Source organism: Canis lupus, chromosome 15, assembly GCF_048164855.1.
Source record: "Canis lupus baileyi chromosome 15, mCanLup2.hap1, whole genome shotgun sequence".
Taxonomy (NCBI): Eukaryota; Metazoa; Chordata; class Mammalia; order Carnivora; family Canidae; genus Canis; species Canis lupus.
The window spans coordinates 13,948,423-13,968,164 of NC_132852.1; the positions used below are offsets into that span (position 1 = coordinate 13,948,423).

At 48.0% G+C, this 19,742-nt stretch overlaps 1 protein-coding gene across 1 annotated transcript; it reads right to left on the reverse strand.

The window, feature by feature from the left end:
- Positions 1–14,707: 14,707 nt before the first annotated feature.
- LOC140605472 (uncharacterized) lies at positions 14,708–18,836 on the reverse strand. Its single transcript, XM_072777698.1, has 6 exons — positions 18,650–18,836; positions 18,152–18,262; positions 17,423–17,616; positions 16,846–16,905; positions 15,751–15,944; positions 14,708–15,511 (listed from the first exon to the last, which is right to left on the reverse strand). Exons 1-6 carry the CDS (start codon positions 18,785–18,787, stop codon positions 14,961–14,963), a joined length of 1,248 nt encoding a protein of 415 aa, XP_072633799.1. The 5' UTR covers positions 18,788–18,836; the 3' UTR covers positions 14,708–14,960.
- Positions 18,837–19,742: the final 906 nt, after the last annotated feature.

Genomic DNA, 19,742 nt, shown 5'->3' on the forward strand with positions numbered 1-19,742 from the left:
GATAGTTTGATAGTAATGCTATCTTTAAATTAGCCCTGGACTGCGTTAAATATCAAACAAAAGGAGTAGAGCGACACTCGTGAAGTCATCCTTATGAGAAGGAGAGAGATTTAATAGTTTGGTGGTTACAGTAACCACTATCCTGCAAGAAAAATCAATAACTACACAGTGTTAGAATCACACCAAGAGCTCCTGGAGCTGAGCCATTTCACTGAAGAATAAACCCAGGTTCATTAAAGTAGAAAGTCAGGATGTGGTAGGAGGTCAAGCACAAACGCACCCTGGGCTCTTTTGTCCGGAAACCCAAGAAGATGTTCTTCTTTCAGGATCCAAGTATTTTTTTAAAACATAGAATTTACAGGGCTGGATGTGACCTTAGCAATCACTGAGTCCAGCCCCTTCTTTTTACAGATAAGGAAATAGTAACCCAGAAAGATTACTTGGTGTGCTCCCATTCACACAGCTGATCCGGTACGATTTCCTCCACGATGGACTGTTTGTCCCTCGTCCTGGAGCCTATGAATCAAACCACAAGTGTTTATTGAGAGCCTCTGTGGAAGGCACTCTGCTAAAAAAAAAAAAAAAAGAAAAAGAAAAAGAAAAGAAAAACGCTGAACGAGCTTTCTCTGATTCTTTGCCAGAGCAAAGATAAAACTCCATAGCAGGTTAACCAACATTACTGGTTAAGCAGCAATGGAAAACAGCAATAAAAGAGCTGTCCCCAAGTAGAACGTGATTTGTCGCGTGTGTCTTCTGCCTCAAGGAAAGTCCTCCCTGCCCATTTAAGATGTAGGTTATGGACACAAGGGTACCCCTGCTCCCCTCATTATTACTTCAATTTAGTACAATAGTCTCTTTATAACCAGGTTTGTTTGTTTTTTCACAAGAAATGCAAGATCCACAGGATGCAAAAAAAAAAAGAAAAAGAAAAGAAAAGAAAAAAGAAAAAGAAAAAGAGAGCCTGCACACATGTAGAGAAGCACCTGCACCTCACCCTTGAATATAAGAGGTTGCCCTAACTGTACTCCTGGACAACCAAGGGAAAAGATCCCATCAGGGGAAATCTGAATTTCTTTCCAGATCTGTGGTGAAGCCCAGACAAGGAAGAGGGAGCGTCATCTCTTTGAATTCACTAAGTATTAAATGTGAATGTGTCCCCCAACAGAATCGTAGCCCCCAAAACCAAGGAGTTCCAAGCAAATGAAAATATGTACGTACACACGAATACATGATCTTTCTGCTTTGTACCACTTAATTCAATCCTTGTTGAAATCCCAGGGATAACATTACCTTTTAGATAGAGTTCTACTATCTCCCACGTACACAAAAAGCATCACATGAAGTAAATCAGCGCATGCAGGATGAAGACCCTCTAGGATTGCCGAGCCAGGTGCCTGGAATCTGACTAAGAGACCGATGGCTCAAAACGAAGCCTGGCTGCTGAGAACCAACAATATCTACACAATAATGCTTACACCCCCATGTAAACTCCTTATCTTTGCCTTCCACTCCTTTATGTTGTTGTATTCATGGCTCCCTGTGAAACCCAGAGGAATCTATTTCTCGAAAGTCTTTAATAGCCTATTCATTCCCTTGCTATTCTCGTGTCACATCGCAAACGGTATGTGTTGGCAAAGGGGGTGATAGCAAGTTTACATTGTAGAGGGTAATTTCCTTATAAAGGCATCCATTTGTTTGTTAACGGTCTGCTGCTGTTCTGGGGGGGGGGAGGGTATTCATGAGCCAGGTACCTGGATAGAGCCGAGAACTTCTTATTGTAAAAATAAATAAATAAATAAATAGAATAAAAAAAAAAAAACGGTGGCAAATTCTATTAGTGATTTCAGTGGTGCATTAAGCAGGCTATTATTAGAACTGACATTTCACATGCAGAAATATTCTTTACTTGAAAGTCAAGTAAAGGAGGGAGGGATTATTTAGAATTTTGAAAACATCAAAGAAGTCCCCTGCAAACCTATCCTCATAAACACCTCAACGGGGTTTAAGAAACGGGGTCAGAACCGATGCCTGTGATGCAAACGATAACACCAAAAATGGGATGGCTTTGCGAAGTGCTCATAGGCAGTGGCTGGGGAAGTCGATCCTTCTGTGTCCACAGCCAGACCCCAACGCTGGTGGGCTGGAGCCCAGCTGAAGGTTGGTGTTACTCACTCACAAGCCACAAGCCACTCCACAAAGAGCTCCACCGGTCAGACTCTCCTCCTGCTGCTGCCTAGACAGGTATCACAGCAGTCCCCGAGATGCTTGAAGAGTCTTTCACTGCATCTGCCTTTGGAGATACACAGTTGGCTCCGCAGAAGCTAAACATTTTTAAGAGCACAGCAAGAAGTAGGCCAGAAAGCATCAAAGCTTTATCGCTTTTTAGAAAACTTGATGGTCTTGCCGGTACAGCTCCCTGTGATATGGTTCAGTTGTAATGACAATGGAGAGTCTATCAGTGCAAACTGCTGATGAGACGTCGGAAAATGTAGCCAAGGGTCTTCCAAGCACGTTTAAGCACTGCTCTTCGGAGCTGCGCCTCTTAGCCTTGGAGAACCTGTTGGAGACTTTAAACAGGGCTTCGGCCCAGTGGCCGAGGGAGAACCTGAAATTACCTTGTGCGCTGGAATCAATATCGAGCAATAGTTTCTCTTTGAGAGAGATTCAATCTGGCAGAAAAGAGGCCGAGCAAGAAGGAAAGTGGGACCCTGGCTAAAACGCGCGCCTTAGAAATACGCTGCAAAGCAGCACCAATTAGGTGATGTCACCAGAGGCAGAAACCCAGAGAGACAGAATAAAATGTTAGCTGGGCTGCAGCGTGCTTCATTAGCACTCCCACAGGTCACTAAGCTTCAGGGCGAGCGTCCATCAGCCTGCGTGGCCCTGCGAGCCTGCACAGCCCCTGGGCCCGGCCCGCCTTGGTTGGTCTCCAAGTGCTCTCTAGTGGCCAGATGAACACCACATCTCCCCTGCACAGGAAGTAGGTGGGGACGGGATTTAGCCACAGACCTGTCCTCTTGGAAAGGCAACCTTGAGACCCTTTCTGTTGCAGTTAGCATCTCCTGGCCCCGTGGGAGCATTTTACAAGCAAACTTTGGCTTTTCCAGCTATTGTGTTGCAACCCATGCAACGCTCAGAAGTTATTAAACCCCGCCGTGTGATTTGTATCCTGTGTATTAGAGGCTTATCGAATTAACAGGGAAGCGTTCAGGTTCAAATTAATCCTCGCACGCTTCTGGGAGGTTCGTTAATGAAAGGTGTTTCTACACGGAATACAAAGTATGTTTCGTCTGTCCCTTGATCCGGCGACGCAAACACTCTGTACTGTGCTTCCAAACCACCTTGAACGCGAAAGTCACTGCGTTAGGGAAGGTGATAAGGTTACAGTATCAGGCTTGGTGGAAGGGGATCATTTCTTGAGCACCTGCATAGTCCAGGTGCAGCCCCAAATTTTATTTCTAGCATTCATGTAATCCTCGCACACAAAAATAACCCTCTGACATAGGAATCATTTTGTTCTCCCAGCCGGATAAGGCAGAGGTTGACGCACAGTTTTATAAAGGGCCAGAGAGTAAATCCCACCTGTGCATCTATACACGCCCCCCCTGCCCCCATTAGAGCGTGGAAGCGGTCACAGACAAAATGCAACCAAATGAGAGTGGCTGTATTCCAACAGAACTCTATTTATGGACACTGACATGTGAATTTTATGTAATTCTCACAGGTCTCAAATATTGTGGGTTTGGTTTTTGTTTTGGTTTTGGTTTCATTTCTGCCATTTAAAAAGGTAAAAACCATGGTTAGCGCACGGGCCGTACAAAAACAGGTGGCATCCGAAGACAGTGAGCTGCCCTGTGCACCGGCCAGGGTTTGCCGAGTCCTGTGGTCAGGAAACTGAGTCTCAATCTACAAGTGTGTGAGTGGTGGTATCCGTAGCCAAACGAGTCTGTCTGTAGGCTGTGATGAACTGGGTATCATGGGCTATGCCTCCGTTTCTACTACCTCAGACCTCTTCTGCCATCAACAGCAGAGTGAAATTTATCGTTTTGTTTGCTTGCTTAAGAAAAAGAAGAATCAAAAGAAAGCTCCAAGAAACGCCAAGACAAAGAGAAAGGAAGGATAAAATCATTGAGGGAAGCCAAGTAGGCATTAAGAAGCATGTCTGGTGCCTTCTTGGAAGACCACTATGTAAGACTTTATGGAAGATTTTCAAATCACAAAGAAGGCAAAAGAACACATTAGAAATTCATGGAAACATGAACAAAAAACTCGAAGGTGTATATCTAATCGCCTTCAGCAGTAAAATACACGTAGCAAGAGTTGCTTCTAGGAGAGAGACCCCTGCCACCCGGCACCCGCCCCAGAAGCACAGGTCTCTTGCCTTCAAAGGTGTCAGGCCTTAACTCATTTGTAGTCTGAACAACAATTTCAAGCCACAAAATCCAGGTAAATAAAATAAAAAGGTACAGTTTCCGGTATTTCTAGAATTTAGATTAAATTCTACCTTGAGGGATCCCTGGGTTGCTCAGCAGTTGAGCACCTGCTTTTGGCCCAGAGCGTGATCCTGGAGTCCCGGGATCGAGTCCTGCATCAGGCTCCCTGCATGGAGCCTGCTTCTCCCTCTGCCTGTGTCTCTGCCTCTCTCTGTGTCTCTCATGAATAAAAAAATAAGATAAAATAAAATAAAATAAAATAAAATAAAATAAAATAAAATAAAATAAAATAAAATAAAGAAACCCAGGTAGGATAAGGAATGCACCCATGAGGAGGGGGAAGGGGGCTAACAGTGACAATGGGAGATTTGTTACTTACTGAACAATTGATCAAATAAGTAAATATATTAAAAATTCTAGGAGCCCGGTTTCTGTTAGAGAAAGGGATGACAAATATGCAGGGAGGAAACTAGATGGACCCTGAATAGCAATTAAAGATGTCACTGTGAACTCATATTTTAAATCTATAAACAGATAAATTAACACAACAGGAGCCCAGAGTCTGGTGCTTATCACGACCGGGGGGTCCCCACTCCCCGAATCGCCCAGATGACAAAGCTTGAGAATACATGCACACACTGACACCCAGCATTCACCTTTACATCTCTATTAATTTCTATATCCAGTCAAATCAGCGATAATTTAAACATCAAAATAAGTAACGATGGTAACATAGTCCAGCACATTGAGTACAACAGGAAACCATCGGTTCCTACTGCTATAAACCCTTCCATCCATCCTTCCGTTCATTCATTCATTCATTCATTCATTGAAAGCATGTAGAGATAGAAGGTACTCACATAACTTCAAAGTTATCTTCCCCAAGAATATTTAATCCAAGGGAGGGAAAATGTAACTTTTTTTTTTTTTTTTTTTTTTTTTTTATGGTGGAGAAGCCCGGCAGACGCCACCTCCCCACGTGTTCCAAGTTAGTATGATCAACAATGGCACAAACCAAATTCACACACTGCTTGAGAAGATTCAAGGATAACATGGCATCACCACTGTGATACTTTTGCCAAAGACGCAGGACCCAGATCTAATAATGATCAAACGCGAACAAACCCAGACAGGGGAACATTCTACAAAGTAAATGGCCTATAATCTTCAGAAAGTGTCAAAGGCACAACATTCCAGGAAAGTCTGAGAAATGTTCTAGATTGATAAAGACGAAAGAGATGTACACTGAATGCAGGGCATAGCTCTGGACTAAATCCTTGGGGCGACTTGAATGGGGTCTAAAGTTTAAATGGGGGATGCCTGGATGGCTCAGTGGTTGAGCATCTGCCTTCGGCCCAGGCGTGATCCCAGAGCCTCAGGATCGAGTCCCACATTGGGCTCCCTGCATGGCACCTGCTTCTCCCTCTGCCTGTGTCTCTGCCTCTCTCTCTTTCTGTGTGTCTCTCATGAATAAACGGGTTAAATCCTTAAGGAAAAAAAAAGTTCAAATATTAAAACTGTCCATGTTAATTTGCTGGCTTAGAGGCTTGATTCTATAGGGGGATGTCTTTGAAGAAATAGACTGAAGTGTTCGAGGGTGGTAGGGCAAAACCTACCCTCAAATGCTTCAGCTTCAGAAAAGAATAATCCTCTGTTCTGTGCTTGAAACTTTTCTGTGAGGTTGAGATTAATCTTAAAAGAGAAAAATAAATAAGATAAAAGTATGCATGGAAACGTAAACGTTTATGTTACGAATAGCCAAGACATTGCTGGAGAAGAACAAGCTGAGAGAAGTTGCTTTACCAGATGTCAACACATATTTAAGTATGGTGATTAAGCTCATGTGATACTTATCAGCACAAAGGGAGATAAATGGGTTAATGGGACAGAAGAGAGAATCCATAAACAGGCTCACTGATAAATAGAGACTTCATAAATTACTAAGTTAGCCCCTGCAAGGGCAGTGGGGGGGGGGGGGCGGAGATAAATAGTGCTGGAATAACTGGAAATCCATGTGGAAAAAATTAAAACTTACGACTACCAAACACATACACAAAGATTAATTCCAGGTGGATTGCAGAACCAAATGTGAAAAGTAAACAATAAAACTTCTAGATCAGTGCTATCCGAAAGAACTTTCTACACTGTCCAGTACATTAGCCACTTGAAACATGATTAGTGCAGCTGGGAAACTGTCTTTAATTTAATTTAATTAAATAATCATATATGGTCAGTGGCTACCATATTAGCACGGATCTAGAAGATAATTCAAGATAATACATTAATAACCCTGTGTCAGAAAAAAAAATGTCTTAAATAAGATGTGAAGAGTACGAAACGGTTAAGAGAAAGTGATACATTCATTGTACTTAATTAAAACTAAGAACTTCTGGGACATCATGCTAAGTGAAATAAGTCAGTCACAAAAGGGCAAATGCTGTATGATCCCATTCACATGAAGTACCTAAAGTCCTCAAAACCACAGAAACACACAGTAGAGAGGTTGTTGCCAAGAGCTGGGTGGAAAAGAGAGGGTTAGTGTTTAGTGGTTATAGAGTTTCGGTTCTAGACTATGAAAGAGTTCTATTGCACAACAATGTAAATATGCTTAGCACTACTGAACTGTACACTTAAAAATGGTTAAGATGGTAAGTTTAATATTATGTGGTTTTTTTACCACCGTAAAAAAAAAATTAAAAACCTCTGTTCTTCATCAACAGACTGGGAAAGGTAAATTATAGCCAAGAAAAAGCATATTATATAAGTGATAGAGGACTTATATTTAGTATATACAAAGAATTCCTATAAGCCTCTAAGAAAACAATAGTCCAATAGTGAAATGTGCACGAGACTTGCACATTTCACAGAAGATTACACCAAAATGGCTGATGGATCTATATAGCATGTACTCAACCTCATTAGTCATCAGGGAAGTGAAAAGTAAAACTATAATGACAGTGCAGAACTGTCGACTCTCACGTGCCCGGTGGTGGGAGTGTCCACTGGTAGAGCCTCTTTAGACAACTGTTTGGCCTTATCTATGAGGTTGAGCATGACCCGGCAAGGCCACTACCAGGCACACACCCACAGAAGCCTGTGCACATGTGCGCCAATAAGCGAGCCTAAGATGTTCATTCTCAGGACACTTGGGTGGCTCAGTGGGTTACCCATCTGCCTTCAGCTTAGGTCATGATGCCTGGGTCCTGGGATACAGCCCCCAGTCGAATCTGCTTCTCCCTCCCACCCCTGCTTGTGTGCTCTGTCTCTCTCTCTCTGTCTCCAATAAATAAAATCTTAAAAGAGATATATAAATAAAATGTTCATCCCCATTCTCATTTGTAATAGTCAAAAAATAGAACACCCCAAGTATCCACCCACAACAAAATGGTAAATAAATCGTGGTCTATTCATACAGCCAAATAAAAATAAATGAGCTGTTGATGCCCATAACCCGGACTGATCTCACAAACATCATCTTGAGCTAAAGGATCTCTGCCGGTTATTCAACTGGCTCCCCACCAGGCTCTGCTACTAGGGGGCACTAGAGGAGGCCCCAAAGGCTGGAAGGTGAAATGCACCTGCTCCCCATACCTCGCCCCTCCACCCCCTCAGGCAGGATCAAGGGTTTCCCCTTTTTGTGTTTAACTGCTCACGGGAAAAGCATCACCTGGCCTCATGGGTGTGAGCTTCACTCCACAGCACCCCACCTCTTGGTCTTCTAAATGGTAATAATAATTCCAACCTGTTTTCTTTGCTCCCCGGCCCTAGAGATGGTAATTGCATCCTGAGGTTACTTGCTACCTGCGGGCTACCTGGTGTCCCTTTTTGCCTCTTCAAGTCTCCATGCCAGCAATTCTTCTATTAAATGAGATGATCTCTGTTAACATAACTGGTGTAGCTTCTATAATCTGATGCTACCAAACACAAAATAATAGTCTTTCATTCAATTTGTATAGGGTTCAGAAACAGGTAAAACTAGTGGTGTCTTTATAGAGACAGGATGGAGTCGTCCAGGGAGGGGTGTTTCTGGGGAGGTTGACAGCTTTCTGTCCACTAACCTGGATGGTGCTCACACAAGTGTGCTCCCATGTGATAAGTCACTGAGCTATTCATTTACATCCTTGCCTCTTTCTCTGTGTGGCTTGTGCTTCAATAACATTTTTTAAAATTAAACTTCTTTATGTGTAAGAAGAGAGATTCCGGAAATGGGAAAGTGCCAGCCTCTATAGCATTCTTCCTCCTTGTGTGGACCACTGGCAGGCATCAGGACTAAACGAGATTGTCATTTAAAATGCAGAGGACAGGATCCCACCCTCAGAGGCTCTAAGTCAGTAGGTCTGGGATGCCATTCAGAAGCCAGAGCTTCAACTGGCTCTCTGGGAGTGTCTTACACATATGCCAAAGTTGGAGAAGCCTCTTCCTGGAGATCTGATCTGTCTACCAGACGCAGCAACTCCCGCTAAACCTCTAAGAGGCCAAGCATTGGCTTTATTTTATCTCCAAATTCCTGTTCACTGGGAATTTCTCATGTATTTATTTTAATAAGGTTGCAGTGCAAAGGAACAACTCATATATTTGAAATAATGGGACTTCACTAATAACCTGCTTCTTCTGCTGAAGAAAAGACCAGAAGTCTGGAAACCCTCAAGAGATTTAGGTGTAAGATTGATCCAGATGATGGATGATTTGATGGGCCCTTTGAGAATCTGCTATGGAGACTCAAAGCTCACATTTATATGAATTTTATTTCAGAAGTAAGACCTGGCGACGTCTAGGAGAGAGTGATATGCCCCAAATTCTTACTGATCTGTTTAGGATGCTTCGGAATGAGAAGAAGCTAGCAAAAGAGAAGTCAGCAAGAATCAAATTCTTGCACCATTCCTAACAACTCTGGGAACCTGTTCCCATTTCTTCATTTCTGTTCCAATTTCTTCTCTTGAAAAATGACACTAGTATTTGCCCTGCTTTCTTCACAGGGCTGTTCTGAGGCTCAGACAAGACATGGAAAAGCCCATGTGCTTTGAAAAGCATGAACATCATGTATGTTTATTGAACACCTGACGTGGGTTCTGTGTGTAAACAGTCGTCAAATATTTACACAAATACAAGCCATTATTCATAGTCTACGTACAAGGGGTATGAAGCCTGCCTCTTCAGTTGTGACAATAGAAGAAAACAGGTGAAACCAAAAACTACAGAACAACTGAGACTTTTTTTTTTTAAGAGAAAAAAACTTCACAGATAAAAATCATAGACCCCTGGGTATCCCTGGGTAGCTCAGCGGATTTAGCACCTGCCTTTGGCCCAGGGCGTGATCCTGGAGTCCCGGGATCGAGTCCCATGTCGGGCTCCCTGCATGGAGCCTGCTTCTCTCTCTGCCTGTGTCTCTGCCCCTCTCTCTGTGGGTCTCTCATGAATAAGTAAAATCTTAAAAAAAAAAAAAAATCACAGACCCATGGGGCAACAAAATGTACAGTAACCACTGTTGCAAGGGCATTTAAGCATTTAAACTCTCCAAGGGGGACTCTGCAGAGAAGAGCTCTGTCAGCAAGCCCTCCTTCTTCCCCCAGGAATGCCAATCCAGGGTCCCTGACCTCTTTGGGCTCCATCCTGTGGTCAACAGCTGCACATTCATACTCACTCTCCTGTCCCTGTGTTTGCTGCTCCCACCACCCGGAAACGTACTCTTATTTCAGCTAATGCATTGGATCTCAATTTAGCTATTGAAAGGCTATTTTGTAATCGATCATTACCAATGATGTCTTTACTACTCTAGATTATTATAAACCATTGTCTACATAATGTGAAAAATCCATTCCAATTCCTCACCTCATGTAGACACAGGCTTCATCGTTAGGCACCAATCCTTTCCATCAAGAGATAGAGCATCATGTACTCCCTCACCCCCCAATTTAGCGCCAACAATTGGCTGACAGGTAGCAATTTTAAATATCTTCATTGCATTGTTCTTGACCAGATTCTGCTTTCCACTATTTTTGGTACTTCTGAGTCTATAATTTTAATATGCTTGAAACTTTGTTTGAAAAACTTAGAGTAAGTTTTCTTCTAAAATGTTCGTATGCTGTTATGGGAAGTATTATTTTAACATAGCCAAAGCTAATTGCTTCGTGCATTGAACAGAAGGTGAAGCAAACAGATCTCACACAGCTTCAAAAGAATTTGAATAACATTTTTGAATTCAGACCTGCATGATCAACTGAGATATTAACGAAAACTCTACCAGGATTTTTCTCTGATAATAACAGATATTGTATCGAATTCATTAGCACTTGAGTCATCAAATAGAAGATTATGTCGGGGAAAATAATGAGTTTAGTGATCACATGAAAACCAGTTTGACATATGCTAGGTCTTATTTTTAGTATCAAGGCTCGAAGGCAAAGAGAATATTAATAGACGTGTGTGTACTTTTATTCATCATAAAGTGATATAATTGTTGAGCTCACCAAAGCTTTCTGTTTCCAGAAGAGAGTAAATATTCTAGGTGCGACTCAAAAATAATAAGATTGATTGTTGTGGAGTCTGTCTCATTATGTTAAAATAAAATTCTATGTCCTCTTAAAGTGGTTGATCTTTTTCTATGATTCAACAGCCTTACAAAAAAAAATGACATATTAGTTGTTACCATACAAGTTTTACTTTATTTTCACCATTTGGAATCTTGAAATATATTTTGTCCATTGGCCAACCAGAGCTCCCTTGTTTCTCCCCCACACTGGCCAACCATAGGCTCTACATTTTTTCAGTTAAACCTGCTCTCTAGAAATTATAAAATGAATAATGCAATTGGCATATATTAGAAACATCTTAAATATTTGGAAACCCCTTACATATTTGGAAACACTACCACACCACCACCACCATCGTCATCATCGCTAAGATTTACTGCCTACTTCACATATATTGTATCAGTTAAATATCATAACAACTCAGGACAAATATATCCATTTCACTGGTTAGAAAACTGAGATTATAGAAATTAAGTAACTCACCCAAAGTCATACAGATAGTTAATCGTGAAGTCAGAAGCTAAACCCAAGCATTTTGACTCTGGAGCCTGCCATGATGCTAGGCTGCCTTGGTTTCTACATTATGCTGTGATCAAAAAGGGATGGACATAGAATACATAAATATATTGGGATACTAATGGGAAAGAATCCGGTATTTCAACAATATTTAATAGAATGAGAAGTTTTCATCATATCTTAAAGAGAAGAGAAAATTTCTTGAATACTCACACTTTGCCTAACATTGTGGTAAATTGCTATATATTCATTATCTCACTTAATCCTCATGTGAACATTCCATCTACTCTTATCTCCATGTTAAGAATGTGGAGACTGAGGGATGCCTGGGTGTTCAGTGGTTGGGTGTCTGCCTTAGGCCCAGGGCGTCATCCTGCAGTTTCAGGAGTCCCATATCCAGCTCCCGGTGTGGAGCCTGCCTCTCCTTCTGCCTCATTCTCTACCTCTCTGTCTCTCTCTGTGTCTCTCATGAATAAATAAATAAAATCTTAAAAAAAAAAAAAAAAAGAATGTGGCTCCAGAGTCCATGTACACAAGCACTGTGCCATGCTGATTTTAGGACAGAAAATCATATAAGCTGTATGATGTCTGTTTGGGTGATGAATGCACATACACATATATATGTATGTACACAAGTAGGAAGAAAAAAAAGACCAGAAGATATACACAAAATATTTAAAAGTGATTATCACCAAGAGTTGGTTTCTTTGCTGTTGAGTTTAATAAGTTCTTTATAGATATAGATCTTGGGTACTAGTCCTTTATCTGATACGTCATTTGCAAATATCTTCTCCCATTCTGTAGGTTGTCTTTTAGTTTTGTTGACTGTTTCCTTTGCGGTGCAAAAGCTTCTAATCTTGATGAAGTCCCAATAGTTCATTTTTGCTTTTGTTTCTTTTGCCTTCGTGGATGTATCTTATAAGAAGTTACTGTGGCCAAGTTCAAAAAGGGTGTTGCCTGTGTTGTCCTCTAGGATTTTGATGGAATCTTGTCTCACATTTAGATCCTTCATCCATTTTGAGTTTTTCTTTGTGTTTGGTGTAAGAGAATGGTCCAGTTTCATTCTTCTGCATGTGGCTGTCCAATTTTCCCAGCACCATTTATTGAAGAGATTGTCCTTTTTCCAGTGGATAGTCTTTCCTGATTTGTTGAATATTAGTTGACCATAGAGTTGAGGGTCCACTTCTGGATTCTCTATTCTGTTCCATTGATCTATGAGTCTGTTTTTGTGCCAGGACCACACTGTCTTCATGACCACAGCTTTGTAGTACCACCTGAAATCTGGCATTGTGATGACTACAGCTATGGTTTTCTTTTTAAATATTCCCCTGGCTATTTGGGGTCTTTTCTGAATCCACACAAATCTTAAGATGGTTTGTTCCAACTCTCTGAAGAAAGTCCATGATATTTTGATAGGGATTGCATTGAGCGTGTAAATTGCCCGAGGTAGCATTGACATTTTCACAATATTAATTCTTCCAATCAATGAGCATGGAGTATTTTTCCATCTCTTTGTGTCTTCCTCAATTTCCTTCAGAAGTGTTCTGTAGTTTTTAGGGTATAGATCCTTTACCTCTTTGGTTAGGTTGATTCCTAGGTATCTTTTGCTTTTGGGTGCAATTGTAAATGGGATTGATTCCTTAATTTCTCTTTCTTCAGTCCCATTTTTAGTGTATAGAAATGCCACTGACTTCTGAGCATTGATTTTGTCTGCTGCCACACTGCTGAATTGCTGTATGAGTTCTAGCAATCTTGGTGTGGAGTCTTTTAGGTTTTCTATGCACAGTATCATGTCACCTGCGAAGAGGGAGAGTTTGACTTCTTTGCCGATTTGAATGCCTTTTATTTCTTCTTGTTGCCCGATTGCTGAGGCTAGGGCTTCTAGTACTATGTTGAATAGCAGTGGTGAGAGTGGACATCCCTGTCTTGTTCCTGATCTCAGGGGAAAGGCTCCCAGTGTTTCCCCATTGAGAATGATATTTGCTGTGGGCTTCTCGTAGATGGCTTTTAAGATGTTGAGGAATGTTCCTTATCCCTACATTCTCAAGAGTTTTTTTTTTTTAATATTTTATTTATTTATTCATGAGAGACACACAGAGAGAGAGGCAAAGACACAGGCAGCGGGAGAAGCAGGCTCCATGAAGGAAGCCCGATGTGGGACTTGATCCCAGGACTCCAGGATCACGCCCTGGGACGAAGGCAGGTGCCAAACCGCTGAGCCACCCAGGGATCCCCATTCTCAAGAGTTTTGATCAGCAACGGATACTGTATTTTGTCAAATGCTTTCTGCATCTATTGAGAGGATCCTATGGTTCTTGTTTTTTCTCTTGCTGACCTGATGAATCACATTGATTGCTTTAGGACTGTTGAACCAGCCTTGCATCCTGGGGATAAATCCCACTTGTTCATGGTGAATAATCTTTATTTACTGTTGTATCCTATTGGCTAGTATCTTGTTGAGAACGTAAGTCTGTGGGAGAGAGGACTGTTTCTGATTCTTTCTTTTGAGGTGACATTTTCCTTCTAGTCATTTTGCTCAATACGGAGTGGCCAAAAACAAGTTGTACTGGAAAAAGGAGAAAAAGAGAGAAAAAAAAAAGACGAAGAAAAAAGAAGAGAAAAGGGGGTGGGGAAACAACAGATACAGAAAAAAACAAAAAACAAAAAACAAGGGAGAGTATCGTTGATTCTATATACTATAAATCCCTCCACTTCCCCCTGGAACTTTCCAGTGCTGCTTGGTCAATTACTTGCTTTTCCCCTGGCCTTGTAGGTGGCCTCTGGGGGAGGGGCCTGCTGTGCTGATTCTCAGGTGTGTGCACCTGGGGGAGCTGCCCAGCCCTCTGCCAGGTGCACGTCTCAGTGGGATTGTTTATCCTGTGAGGCCCCTGCTCAGTCCCAGGTACAGGGTGACACCAGGGGGGACAACCACAGTGGCGGTGGCCAGCTGTCCAGCCCTGGACTCAGCTCCCGCAGTAACCACCCCAGCTCCCCGTCCACAGGGGCCTGGGTGCTCCGGGGTGGGGCTGCCGGTCTGCACAGCTCGGGGCTACCCGGCAGCAGGAGCGACCTGGCTGTCCTGTGTCCTCCCGGCCTCTGCCTGGCCCGGGGGGCACCAGACCCTCAGCTGTGTCCCCCGATGCCCTGGGCTCCGGGCCTGCGACACTGTGAATGGACCTAAAGTACCACGATGTATCATTTAAAAGCATCAGAGTCAATTTTGTGTGAAGCTAACTTATCCTTTATTACAATAAAACTCTATAAGCCATTATACAGGTTAAAGAAAAACTCAAAATATAGAAACAGTAAAATGACAGGGGAGGGCAAGTCTCCACTGGGCTGCAGCCATCACCAGCCCCGCGGTGGGAGCTGGGGCGGGCTCCCGAGGTGGTCAGGGGGCTGCGCAGGGGTCGAAGCCAGTTGTTCCGGAGTCAGGTGGCAGCTCTGGCCCTCTGGGGACCCCGAATGCAGGCGCCGGGGCCTACTCCTCCGGGGTGGCCGCGGGTGCAGGGGGCTCCTCCTCATCGGGGCGGGGAATCATAGGTTCGACCAGCACGTGCACCACCTTCGCCTCAGGAGCCAGCACCTCGGCCTTGACCAGGTCCTCCTCTCCGGCACCCAGGTCCAGCTCGATTAGCTCAGGCCCTGAAGCAGCAGGCCACACAGCCAGAGCTGGGGCGGGCTCCTGGGGTGGCTCAACGGGTGGCTCCGGCCCCGAGGCCGGTTGCTCCATCGAGTTAGGAGGCGGCTCGGGCACATCCACGACCTCCAGAGCAGGGGCTGGCGCCTGCTCCTCCCCCAGGGCTCCCAGGGGTGCAGGGGGCTCCCCCAGGGCGGAGCGGTGAACTTCAGCAGTGACCACTACCTGCAGGGGCTCCGCCTCCCCAGCGGGCGCCGCAGCGCGGGCCGAGCCCTCAGCCCAGGCAGCCAGGACGGCCTCGATGCCCCCAGGCCCCGACGGGGCAGCAGGCCCCGCGGTCGGAGCTGGGGCGGCCTCCAGGGCGGATTCAGGGTGTTTTGCTCCGGCCAAAGCTGTGGATCCAAGAAGACAAAAAGTAGCACCACCAGGACGGACTGTCCACGTCCCTCCCAAGTCAAGGCCACTCTTCCCACCGCTCCCCGTGTGTGAGGGCAGGAGCCCTGGGAGGTGTCCCCAGGCTGCAGCCCGTGGGTGGGGTGTGAGCCCACCCCCTGCTCCTGGCCCAGCTGCACGTTGGCTGGATCCGCGGGCACCCCCTGTCCCCAGCTTGGCCACCCCCAGGCCTCCTCACCCCCAGCCTCTGGCTCTGCTGCATGGAGGCGTCTGAACTGCCTCAGGTGACGCAGGGCCCGGACTTCCACGTCTGAGCCTGGCATGTGCTGTCTTAGGAATTCCAGAAGCTTCCTCAGGGAGGGAAATTCTGGGAGCTGACAAAAGTCCTCCCGGTAGTAATCCAGCCATATTTTCAACATGTAGCAGATGGCCCTGGGGAGGGACAGGCGGGCACAGGCGTCAGAAGACAGGGCTCTGTCACATGCAGGTGTCCCGGGGAAGCCCTGCAGGACCCGGGGCCCGGGCCTCCCGCGCGGGGTGTAGGCGGCCAGTCCTGCTCCTCATCCCCCTGCCACCTGGCGGTCCTGCCTGCCACAGGCCTGCTCCCCGAGGAGGGGCTGGCACGTAGCCTCTGTGCGGGGAGCCCAGGCCCAGCGGGGTGACCATCAGCGTCTCTCCTGGGGAAGCCGGGCTCCCTCCTCAGCCTGGTCCCTGCGCACCTGCCCCTTGAGTCCCCCGGCAGGTGTCGGGGACGGGGGGCGTCTGGCCTGTCATTGCCCTCACTGCACACACTGTCGCTCTGGGAAGCTCCAAGCCAGGAGGGCTCGGGCTCTGTGTCCTGCCAGGCCTTGCCAGGAGCTGCCCGGGACCACCACCTTCCCTCCTGTGGCTCTGGGCTGCCTCCCTCCCGAGGGGCCCCCGGGGGTGTCCTTCCACTGACTCTAATCTCGCTTCTCCCACGGGGCGGGGGCCACCTGGTCCGGGAGCCCTCACCGGCCCTCCTGAGCACCTGCTGTGCCCCCGGGTCCAGGTGCCACCAGATTGGGGAGTGCGATGCTCCCCACCCCCTCTGCTCTGGGCCCCAGGTGTGGGGCAGAGAGAGGGTTGGGGGGGCATGGAGAAGGTCTCCTTAGGGGTCCCAGTGCTCTCCCACCAAGCCCGCACCCCATCTACTGCTCTCCTTCAGTCTTTTCCTGAAGGGCCCTTAGACCTTTACTGTGTCACGGGAATTGCAGATGTGTGGGGTGAGGGTGCAGCCCCCCCACCACCCCACAGCCCCCTCGCTGCCCTCCTGGAGAGGGAAGGCCCTCCTGCAGGAGCCGGAGTCACTCACAGTTTCCAGCGCTGCAGGTCCGCGTCGTTATCACCACATGCAGCTACGATGCACCCATATCTAGAGGAGGGCAGGGGCATCCCATGAATCGTGCTGGGGACGCGCCTTCTCATCATGGGGGCTGTCACCCTCTGACCCCGACTAGGCCGGAGACCCGGGGGCTGTCAGCTCTTGCGTGGGGCCACGGGCAGATCCCGGAGAAGCACCCGCACCTGCCGGGGCCTCCTGAAGGCTTGAGCATGAAAGGGCTCCAGCCAGGCCCATGGCCCATATCCGAGTGGTCCTGGGGCATCCCGGGGTCCCCCAGGCTGGTTGCCCCAGGACACAGACCCCCGATGGACTCTCAAACCTCCCTTTCAATGGGGAAACAGGCCAGCTCAGGACCCTGGTGACGGGGGGAGGAGGCCCAGGCCTCGTCACGGGGAGGAGTGACATAGCTGCCCTCCAGGACCCCGCTAGGCCCTGGGGGACCCTGCTCCAGGCGGGGGAGCAGCCCGAGGCCAGGAAGCTCACACCATCCCCAGCCTCCCCAGCAGCAGGTGGCCCAGCCCTGGGCTGCGGAGGGGCAGGTGCTCACTCGGTGAACAGCAGGTCCAGCACCTCGTCTGTGGTGGCAAATCCACGGTAATCATGCAAAAAGGTGAAAATGGAGATGATCTCCCTGCGCTGCAAGGCGGGCAGCAGTTGTCGGACTTCGAGCTCCAGCAGGTCCGTCCGGCTGAGCTTGGCCGGGACGATCCGATGCCCCATCCAGGCAGAGGCCACTGCACCCTGAGGTGGGACAGAGGGGACGTGCAGCCTGCAGGGAGCCGCCTGGAGGCCTGGGATCCCGCCCTGGCAGGCCCTGCGCGGGGGCCCCGTGGGCTTGAGGAGCTGGGGCTCCCTCTCCCGCTCAAGCTCCCTGCCTGTCTCTTACACAAACAGGACTAACTATGCAATAAAGAAACAATCTCAGAGGATAAATGTTCAAAATATTTGGATCAATCCAAGGACCTCAAGAGACACAGAGAGACAGAGACCGAGAGAGGCAGCCGCACAGACAGAGGGAGAAGCAGCCCCGTGCAGGGAGCCCAGGCGGGGCTCGATCCCGGGCCTGTGGGGTCAGGGCCTGGGGGAAGGCAGGCGCTAACCCCCGGGCGACCAGGCCTCCCCTGAGGGCTCTATTCTGATGTTCCCACACATCTGTGCGCAGGGACTCTGCATCTGGCCCAGGCAGGGGCAGGGCCATGGGAGCAGGTGTGGGGAGGGGGGGATCCAGACTCATGTGGGAGCAGGAGTGTAGGGGGAGCCCAGCCCCTGCACTCACCCTGAGCTCGCGCTGGCCTCCGTTAGCTGCGCAGGGCACCTCCCTGCTCCTGGAGGCGGTGGGGCAGACGACCCCTTCCTCCTGCTCGCACCCCACGACCCGGGTGCAGCTCTGTGGAGACAGTGCCCGGCAGCCAGGCAGGAGGCCTCAGCGCCCGGTCTGGCCCCCTCGGCTGGGCCACACCCCCAGCTGCCTCCACCCAGACACACCACAGTGCAGGCGGCACCCACCGCCCCCGGGGACACCAAAGGGATGTGGCTGCAGGGCCTTGGGGTGACTCCGGGGCGAGTAGAGGACCTCAGGAACCCTGTTTGCCCCCTGCCCACCATGACATCAGGGTGACCCTGAAGGGATCCCCGGGAAACCTGCCGCCCTGCAGGGTCCCCCAGCCTGCATGGGACCTGCTCACACATCCCTGGTTCCCTGAACCTGAGGAGGAGGGGATGGGGCTCCCAGGATGGTGGCACAGGGGGCCTGCCCTGGCCTGCGCTGTGTTACCGGAAGGCGCCTCCTGATAAAGGCCCGGATGCGTTGGTATTTATTCTGGAGCCAATGCCTACAGCATTGGAACAAGCCGCACCCCTGGGGTTCCTGGGAGCCAGAGCCCCCAGAGGTGAGAAGGCAGCAAGAGAACATCTTCTAGTAGCAGATGTCTCCAGCCAAGTGAGCCTGAGCTGGGGCTGCACTGGATGCAGGTGCCTGGTTACGGGGGTTCCAAGTATTGTTGGGCTCTGTGACACGGCAGTGACCTCACTCCCTGGGACCCCCTCCCTGACCCACTCCTGGAGGTAGCTGCAGGGGCAGGGCTCGGGGCTGCAGACGCCCCCCCCGCCTCCCTGCAGGCAATGGCCTGTGCACACAGTGACACACCCGCACCCCCGTCCACAGGCCCCAGAGAAGGTCTCTGTGCAGCCAGGGCCCCAGCCTGGACACACGCCTGGGTTCAGACACAACTTTCCATTCTTCCCCGGTTTGACCCCAGAGAAGCCGTTGTGCCCATTGGGGATGGTGTGCGTCTTGCCTGTGGGACTGGGATTATGCTAGTGGGTGCTTCACCCAGACATCCCCAGGCCACTGTGGCATCATATGTATGACCTTGGAGGTGGGTGTCACATGCAGGAAATACCTCCAACCACACGTTCTTCCTTGTTGTGTACATGTGTTCCAGGTCCACGGTTCCTGTGTGCACACACGTGGGCACTGGTACTCTCATTCTAGAAGCCCAGAAGTGACAGTCCCCCCGGGGGAGGGATGAGCAATAGCTCCCCACGGTCCTAGGCTCCTGAATCCAAGGCAAACCCTACAGAAGGTGTCAGAATCTTGGCCTAGAAGGTGTGAGGCCGTCCTTATCCTGAACCCCTGCCTTCGTGCGTTCCGGGCCCTTCCCTCGTTTCCACTGGGTGAGCTGTGGACAGCGGTGCACCCAGTGGGTTGCCTTGACCTTGGGCATTTGAAACCTGCCATCAGTCGCAGAACTGAACGTAGACAGGAGGCCCTGACTCTCCAGCCTGACCCCTGACTGAACTGAAATCATGTTGTGTGTCCACGTACACTGACCGAGAAACAGAGACACGGACACACATGCAGACCA